The sequence below is a fragment of the Varroa jacobsoni genome, unplaced genomic scaffold (assembly GCF_002532875.2).
Source record: "Varroa jacobsoni isolate VJ856 unplaced genomic scaffold, vjacob_1.0 scaffold_587, whole genome shotgun sequence".
Lineage (NCBI taxonomy): Eukaryota > Metazoa > Arthropoda > Arachnida > Mesostigmata > Varroidae > Varroa > Varroa jacobsoni.
The window spans coordinates 221,906-231,488 of NW_019213489.1; the positions used below are offsets into that span (position 1 = coordinate 221,906).

Below are 9,583 nucleotides of genomic sequence, written 5' to 3' on the forward strand. Positions count from 1 at the left end.
GTTGGATATTTCAGCGACTCGGCTGGCTCACGTCCCGATCCCCACCGTGGCATCATTAGAACAGTCGGCGCCCAGCAAGCTTCAGGTACTCAATGTGTCCCTAATGTCGTTCGCTCATTTAGAAAACGTGTCCAGCCAGTCTCTACCCCGAGGTCTACTCGTTCTCGACGTATCGGGCTCAAATGTTCGTTCGGTAACCCTCGACGAACCGTTACTGGTCGAATTGAATCTAGCTAATACAACATTGGTGTCTCGTTATGTCGTCCACGCCCCGTCTCTACGCGTCGCCGATCTGTCGCATAACAGAGCTCAAAATCTCAGCTCGTTGCTTAAAGCTTTTTCAGCGGATCAACTGCACGAACTCAATCTTGAGGGTAACGCGATCGATAAAATCTCGAACTTGATTTGGCGTAAGGTGCCACGTCTCACCCGTCTGCGGATTAACTCGAACCCCCTCGAAGTGTTAACACTACATTCTTTTCGAGGTTTGAATCATCTAAGCGAACTCGACATGCGAAATCTTAGCCTAACTAATCTCGATCCACGGTGTCTGCACAATCTCAAGTAAGTAATGTCAATAGGCCCAAAAATGAACGTAATATCAATCATAGCCACTTGAATATATTAAACATATGTGTAAGGACTTTATGCAAACTTCGTATCCTAATGTAGGCTTTTCCAGGCCTCGACTTTAACAGCAATCATAAAAGCGTTATATCTTCATTGTATGTGGAAATGTAACATGGTCAAGCTTCTCAAGTAGGTCGATGATAATTCTTTCTGTTATATCTGCCACAGATTTGAGCCTATATCGGTATTTTTCAAAAGGGATTACGGTCTTCCAGGACCAGTGTAGCGAGTTTTTTCAAACCGTGCCTATAGCAAACAATCCAAAGGCACTTTTCAGCTATTACATTAAATAAAATTAATTTTTTTCATTTTATGACTCTTATCAACAAAAACACTAGTGATCACTATTTATATATCGGCAATTCGTCTTTATTTTTGGATGAGCCTTAACTTTATTGGTTATTATATCTATAGTATAGTGTAAGTTATATATATATATATATACTATTGCAGAGCGCTATCATCACTAAAACTGTCAACGTACAACAAAGGCATCCGATCACTGCGACTGCAAGAATTACTTTCCGATTCGTTAGCTCTACGCCACGTAACTGTTGAGGTGGAAGAGCCAGTTCTCTCTTACCAACTCCAGTGGGCTTTTGCAACCACAAAGTTACGAGAACTTCAAGTGACAGGTACTTTCGAAAATCTAAAGGATATATAGGAACAGTATACTGAAAGGTTTAACAGGTAGTAGTTGGTCATGATGCGTACGTTATTAAGGCAACAATAATTTTCGGGTTACGAAACGACTCAACAGTCCATGCTACACTAAAATATTTCAAGATATGTAAAAATCGAGGCTCTGATGAGTGATCTGTCAGGTATAGGTCGTATCGCCGAATTAAGAGCACTGATTAATTTCAACAAGCTCCAGTTTGAATGATTTAGAATATTTTCATTGTTGCCCTTGAGGCATTGCAGATCCGTAACCAATCTGACTTGGAGCGTTGTACTATCTCTAATTTAGACAAAATCGCTAATGTATAATATACAAGATATTATGGAAGTATGCAGCATTGTTAGTTAACATACTTTCGAGAAGTGGGAGGCCCATTAAAGCGGCCATATTTTTAAGATAAAATCGTTTCAAGTGTGTCAGTGACTGGCCGTACATGATCGACTTAAGCTGCGCCCAGATGTACCTAATTAATTGATAACTTAACATATGAAAATTACTTTCATGCCAATTATGCGGAAACACGCTCGAATTTCAATGAGCTGTTCCTAAACGCTGGGTCATGTCAGATAATGTTATTACCTTGTGACATATCTACCTTTTCAGCCGTTGTTGGACACAATGCCCGAAAATAACATTTGAAATTCTAAACAGATGGCTGTTAGCAATGCGGTGGAACGATTCGATGCATCCCCTACTGGTTCTCTGCTATACGTCAATTAGATCTGCATTAATATTATATAAGTGTGGACTAGGGGAACGTATCGTATTCTTGGGCTGCTGCTCGATTGGGAAGGGTCGGTGACACTGCCGGTCCCGATGTCGCCGAAAACTGTCTAAATTCCAGTGTGTAGGAAGACAGTCAATTCTGATAACCAAGTCAGGTTGCTGTTCAGCAGCAGGCCTTCTGCACGGCTACCATTTTTGCTCGCTCATGCGAAAATGAACATCTTCACTATAGAAATAGCAGTGATCCAGCCGACGTGCAGTTATTTGCACGTCACAAGACAGTGGATATACACGCATCCAGACACCTACTGAAAGGACAAATCAAAGCTGAGAAGGCCGATTCAATGTGCATGGTGTATCAGCCAAGCCCTGAGCGCTTCCTGAGCTTGGGTCCTCGATAAGCCAGCCATGCAGATGTGTCGTTCGTTCCGGCACTTCTTTATGTGTAGCTATGACCCGCGTGCCTATTTTCTCACTCGTCCGTATGGGGTGGAGTCACTGCGTATTTTCCAACCGTATATACTTACAAAATAATTCTAGCTTCGATCGTTAGCCCTTCCCCGGTACGATACAGTATTACATTGGCTACACACGTGAGAGCCTTGTGTGTTTTGGTATTTGCCTCGGGTCTCGGTGCTGCTGCTGCTGCTGCTGCAAGATTACCCTCTACTTACCTTTACGAACCTACTTGCTCCTCTACGGGGTCTGCCAGACAACAGCCCTGTCTCTCAGACTCGCGACGACTCAGGTTGGAACGGTTCCATACACGGGATTTACGCGGCGTAGCCGCTCCGGCGAATCCAGGCCAGGTCTCATTGGTTCGCACCGTTCTACAATTGGCTGTAGGCAGGTAGATTCTTCGGCCACGTTCGCCGCCGTTACCAGACGTGCTGGAACCAGCGAGACCAGATCACTTCGCCGCGTAGGGTGCCAGCAACAGCAAAACGATAGTAATATTACGGTTTCTACTGCTGCTGGTGCTTCTACTACAGGCAACCAGTTCGAAGGCCCGTTGTATTGTTCAGAGTCGATTGCCCGGCGGGTTTACCTTCCAACAGCCAAGAGAAGGGCTTTGTCGATTCCTGAGACCGTCATTCGGTTTCCTTTAGAACACTGCGCCCAATAGAAACGTACGCGCAGAAGCGCCACAGTAGCTGTCACAACACGATACACCCCAGAGGGAATGTATTCTTGCATGAGTGGGCATACGGCAGGACTTTGATATGGCAACGTTGGTAGTCAGCTCTGACTGGTCTAGTTGATTCCACTGAGAGAATGTTGTTGCTAGAGAAAATAGCAGATATGCCGTCAGCAAATACTAAGTTAACGAAGTGATATTCTACTACACACGAGTTTATAAGTAAGACTTACCTGAAATTTTAGATTGCTATCTATATATATGTGCCCCATATATACACCGAATCGACGGTGTACTCAAATAAACAAAAAAATGAAGCACTCGCTTCACATTCAGTGATATACTGGTTTTAAACAAGTTCAGATAAGCAAGAATGTTAATGCCACAACAAGTCAACAACCTATGGTTTCTTTTATATGTAGTAGTTGATTTAAATTATTGTGGTTTCGAAATTAGCTATTAAATTATGTGCAAGTTTAAATAACTTTGTAGCGGATTAAGTAAGATTTTTTTAACTTCTAGGTAAATCTCACTTCGTATTGTAGAGCAACACAAATATATTTCAAAATAAGAAAAATTACGAAGGTTTTGGTTTAACGTTTAAGGTACTATCATCTTCGAATTCCATTGTTATCCTGTTTAATCGCTCATAGTTGGCTCCCTGGTTCCTGCCTCTGATGCTTTCCTTAGATTTTGCTTCCGAAGCACGCAACTTAACGGAATGACAAGTTCCAACAATTATGCGTTCCACTTCCCATGGATTATAAGTTAAACTACGTCAGTGTCTTTACTTGAATGGAACGTACGTTCGGAATCGCACCGTTCCACACCAATGAAAACTCAATGGGCCAAAAAAAAAAAGAAAAATCTATCTAATATAATCCTGTATCGCTCATTTCGTGGCCCTCCAATCCCAAAAAAAACGTTTTACTCGTTGATAATTATGCCTGCGAAAAGACATATTGACCCCTCGTGAAATGTTTGGTTGTTCTATCGACAAATTGCCGTTGTCTGGGCCCACTTTTGTGAGAAAACTGGGCCATGTCAGCGGCTCATAAGAAGTTGAACTGGTGATGCGGAAAATTCATTTCAAGGCCCAGAATTAAGATGTGGCTGAACGATTATAATTTTTAGAGAGATAGTTCTAATGTAAACCCGGAGTACGACCGATGGGTCGCAAGCTTCGCTTCGAACAACTTTCTTTTACTAGTCCAGAGGCCTAAATTGAGCATAGACGTTGATTTTATTAAGATACACTTCGTTCTGTCCCTGATTCCTTTGATTGAGCTCACCACACTTTGTATGCTACTGAAAAAGCTGTTTCCTATAGTTTACATTCTGTCTTAAAGTAGACTTTGTAGAGCTAACTTACTGGAACTTAATAACCAAAATTGGTAGCAATATGCACGTTGATCCGTAGACGTTCATTAATAATAGCTGCTAATGTACTTCTCAGAGGATACTAAAAACTCAAATAACTTATTATCATTAATAGACTTTACGTTGGCTGTGTTAATTTAGAATAACAATTGTCAAGAGCAGATTATATCCGTTATTTCCACCAAACCCTTTCTATGGATGACGCGTCATGCGCACTTTCAGTCAAGACCGATCTACCAGTCGGCATAGCGTGTACTCGATTCGCGTGTGTCCTGAGGGACGCATGCATTAGAACGCAGAATCCAAAGTAGGGCTTAAGTGAAATTGCTATCGATTTTATTCCCTAAAGAGATCATCACATCATTATATCATATCGGAGAGATGGAATACCTGGGACAGCATGAAGCCTAGTTGGTCCTTAAATAAAACTAGGAATATCGAATGAAAGTGTCGCATTGATTGCGTAGAATTACTCGAACTTATCAAAAGACAGTGTCACATCACTAAGTCCGTTCTGTTCGTTACCGCGCGCTTTGACACGAGTCAACCGCTCAGCAATTTCTTCGTTCCTAAAGATGCTTGCATGATTGTTCCCCGCTCCTCAATATGTTAATTATATAAATTGGTAGTACGACAACTTACCAACGGAACCAGATCACATTCTCAACTGTTACGATGTCTAAACTTATCCAGAGCGCATGGGTGGTTCAATAGAATGTCTAAGATAAGTTCTATTAGACTGCCTTATAGTTTAGCTAAGTGTCATCTTTTATGCTGGCCGCATTGGAATTGCTGTGCAAGTTCCAATGAGAAAGCGAACCAATATTCGCAGACTCATAGCATTAGAGTAGACAATATAATAAATCATTGCGACAAAGACAGATGCTTTAGACTGCCTTACACACACAGACAAAAAATGCCTTCAAAAAATTTGAGAATAAGAAAAATCATCATCGTCATCACAGGCTGTTTTGTCTCTTTAGGATCATCTTTAAGGTCAATACTTCCGGACGCCTTTCTTGGACTCGAAAACATTCACGAGCTGGTACTTCGTATACGACATACCTCAGTTATGGAGCTGCCTGATGGTCTTCTCCGGTTAGTACGCATCGCGGCTTTACTTTCAAACCATTAGATAAAATCAATTTAGTTTATCCATTTAAATACAAATATTATGGAGAAGCACATCGAACTATTACCAAATGAATTCATATTTTACGGTATTTGGTTTTTACTTCAAGAGGAATGGCACTTAGAAAGAATTATAAAGAAAATTCAGATGGCTATTGAGAACTTTATTTAGCATGCACACTATATGCGATGCAATGTTTTAATGTGAAGACCAACCGTGCTTGTATACTTACTCTTCACTGCCTCTTGAGTGTTCTTGAAGACGCTGAAATGTTTAATAAGCACGGAAAACTTATCTATTGTTCGTACGAAACAAACAAACATTCTATTGGTTACATAATAGGTGTTGTCTGTTATCATCTGTTTGACTAAGCGCACAGGAGTATATCAAAGCGCGACGCGTTTTTTAAGGAAGCACACGCTAATAAGATCTTTTTTCTGCCATTTTACGTTTCTTGTCTAGATACCTGACAGATGTGCGCTTTCTTACGCTCGATCTCCGCTCCAACCTCCTGCAAAGCATCTCACCACGCGTGCTCGACTCCAAAAGGATGTCATATTCCAAGAGCACCCAATTTCTAGCAGGTTCGTTCTTGCGGGAGGTCAAGACCTGTCACACTGTCTTCCCTCTTACCTTTTCCTTCGTTTTTGCTGCTAATATAAGCCAAATGTATGTCAAGTTTGAGTTAAACATAACTATTAAAGTTTGAGACTTACCATCTACTCAGGTATGATATCTTCATTTTCCCGAGACATTTTCTCTCTTTTTTTTTTTGTTTCATCCTGATCTTCCTTCTGGCACAACCTTTCTCTATATGTGCACGTGGCCGCTCCCGCCGCTACATTTACCCGTCGCGCTTCAGTTTGGACAGGGCCGATTGCCGGAGAAACGCTCGGCTCCGATTAGAGCCGTATTCAGGCAGTGTCTGTTTTTTGGGAAGCTCTAACGTTACTCACACATATTCTTGCTACCATTTCGACTCGAGAGGAGCAGTTCCTCGTCTCAAATTATTCGACTTTCTAGCCTATTCAGCCTGCATATTCAACCGCGTCCGCCAATCGAGTGTTTTTGGAGAGGGGAACCTTTTTCTTTTTTTTGCTTTTCTTGGCCTGCATAGAACGAAATAGTAAATGGCCTCCCTGAAATATACGTTCTGTAGCCTCGCTATTCCGCGACGTTTCGCGTATCTAACAAGCCATCACCTTCGCAAACCTTGCTACAGATAGTCGATCAGGCCAATTTATGTGTTTATTGAATGCACCCTGCGAATCATAGAAGGAAATAATTTTCATGCCTCGCACAGTTACAGATGCGATGAAGGTCCGCCGCAAAACCTGGCTGAGGGTTACAGCTGTTATAATCGTTGAGAATAATACTAAATCCACTGAGATGATAACGAAAAAATTGCTTCTTCTAGGACATGTATGAAAAAGGCTGAATATCTGTTCTTCTTTGCCGTGCTGTTCGAAGCACGAAGTGTATTTTGATGTCCTAAACCGATGCCTTACCTACCACCTTCCGGCAAATAGCAAGCCTATAAATCCAACCCATAAAATCAGTTCTCTGAGTCGCAAATATAGAAGGTTTATAATACTGCTTCAAGGTTTCTTTATTGGGCAAGTTTAGATATATAATGAATTCGACTGAGAAATAAAGGGTGCATACAAATCACCTGGTTTATTTCAGCCTGATACTGACTTGTAGATAGAAATTGTGGTATCGAATATATACGGTCCTATTTAAAAATGTCTGTATTATTGTGAAAAATGGTACATCTTAGGACCGCTACCCTGGCAAATTGGTTTGCTCGATCCGCGTAAATAAATGTTTCTCTGCATTGGGTAGATTAATAATGTATCGTTTGAGTCCCGCAAACCTTGGCCTTAATCGACATGTTTACTATTTATTTATGTGAATGTACAAGATTATCTGTGTGCCATCCTAATTCAGTACTTTCTCCCAGGTGGGTTTCGTCTGGAAGATAATCCATTTCGATGTGACTGTGGCCTTGTGTGGCTTTCACAATGGCTGCGCCGTTGGCTACGGGAAACCGTCAAAGTACAACGTTTTGAGCCTGCAACCGCGTTACAATTGCATCATATAGCGCGACAATCCACCTGTCTGCTGCCAAACGGAAAGTAACGTATCCGTCTTTGACTTTAAAAGTTTTGCTACCGATATCATTAACTTCAAAAAAAAACATTTAAAAAAAATTAGTGCATTTGAATACGCTACCAATAGTGATATAATGTCCAACTCTTTTACTTTTTATTAAAAAGCCATTACCCTTTGCAAATATCTCCTGTTACACACGTGTCGTATAATATAATACAGAATAATATATACAGAAATATAATCTAGATGTAAGCTTTTTAAACGGGGATTACTTTACGCGTTGGTGTTATCACGACAAAGGAGTTGCTCGTTGGAACTAGCAGTTTAGCTTTCTAACGATTACGGCGTTAGGGTTAAGGTAAACGTCATGGAGTAGTTCGCCCGTACCAAGCTCAATAGCTCTACTCCGTACCGAAGTGTCCTTTATCGAAGTGTAATGATCACATCCGATTGTATCTGAGACATTTATATATAACTATAATTTCGTTTGAACATCGACGTTCTGTAAACTAAATTCTTCGGATCATTATTATTTGAGTAAACATCGGAGAGCATTGGTCTGACAGAAAACGGAACGCTCACTAGCCATCGTGCAGCCTACTTTCGAACACCTTCACAAAACGAATGGGTCAATTATACAATATGAATCTTTGCATCTTCATTGTTCTGGACTGAACATTCAGAGCAAGGCTCGTTTTTGTAGCTAACGGAATTTCTATTCCTACATGCCTACGAAGATCACTAAGTGCGAGCGCAGTAGGGCATTTTCTTAGAAAAATGTAGAATGGAATTGGAGTAGTACAGCAAAGAAAAGTTGGCTATCCATCGTTCTGTTACAAATCACTATCGCCGAAACATAACGCTAACTGCTAGATACAAAGCTGGTACAACTTGGGTTAGAATTTGGCCATTTCGAAGAGCCAACACCTAATGGCTGTTTTGTTCCGATGACTTGAATCTACTTGAGCTACTTTGCAAATAGCCAAATTATTTAAGTATTTAAACGTTTTTTAATTAAGAAAAAAGTAGCGTATGATTTCTGCATTGACCTCACAAACGCAATGTGAGAGAAAGACGGATCTTGACATATAACTTTCTTTTTGTATTTTTTTAAGATCTTTGCCGCTGGTAGAGTTCTCATCCGAACACTTCCACTGCGCCACCACGGGTGCATCTGTCGGATCCAGTGGGGTTCTGCTGCCTTCAAGCGTGACCTTCTTCCTCCTATTGCTATGGCCAATGTTTTTACAACTACCAGGGACTCTCTGATCCTGTCTGGCAACGGGGATCATGTACAATCAACAGACAGCAATTACCCATACAGGGGCATATAGATAACAATAAGGTGTACAGGCAAGCAATAAATGTTTTTACAGTTCCAATAAAAATTATGTAGTCTTTTCTCATATACATACATTTTGTAAGAAAAAAGGTTATACCAATTTGTCACATTATTTGAAAAGAACTTCTTTGGCTTCGGAGCACTTTTGAAACTATCTGAAAGTATCTAGTAATGTCTTTTTTCGTTATATTTGTGTAAGGCTTTGCGAAGTTTCATTCCGGTCTCGCGTGTATTGGCTTAATCTGTTTCTATACGGCCTGAAGAAGTGACGGCTTTTCTCACAAAACGCTAAACAAATTAGGTTTTCTGAGCGGTATTCTTTGAGTCGCGAACGTGGAAGAGTAGTCCTATTTGGATAAAAACAAAACACTTCGTGTTTTTTAGTCCAACTTGAAAAAGGTCCTTTCCAATTTTTTGCATGGTCACGCGCAATTTTAT

General features: G+C 40.8%; 1 protein-coding gene across 1 annotated transcript in view; it reads left to right on the top strand.

Moving 5' to 3' along the window:
• The window catches only part of LOC111261705 (uncharacterized), a 24,517-nt gene extending 15,326 nt beyond the window's left edge, over positions 1 to 9,191 (top strand). Inside the window, exons 5-10 of the mRNA XM_086968815.1 lie at positions 2 to 564; positions 1,084 to 1,265; positions 5,540 to 5,654; positions 6,151 to 6,272; positions 7,652 to 7,826; positions 8,919 to 9,191. Of these exons, the coding sequence (XP_086824941.1) occupies positions 2 to 564; positions 1,084 to 1,265; positions 5,540 to 5,654; positions 6,151 to 6,272; positions 7,652 to 7,826; positions 8,919 to 9,072 (1,311 nt within the window). The 3' untranslated portion in view covers positions 9,073 to 9,191. The remainder of the gene's footprint in view (position 1; positions 565 to 1,083; positions 1,266 to 5,539; positions 5,655 to 6,150; positions 6,273 to 7,651; positions 7,827 to 8,918) is intronic.
• The last annotated feature ends 392 nt before the right edge of the window (positions 9,192 to 9,583 follow it).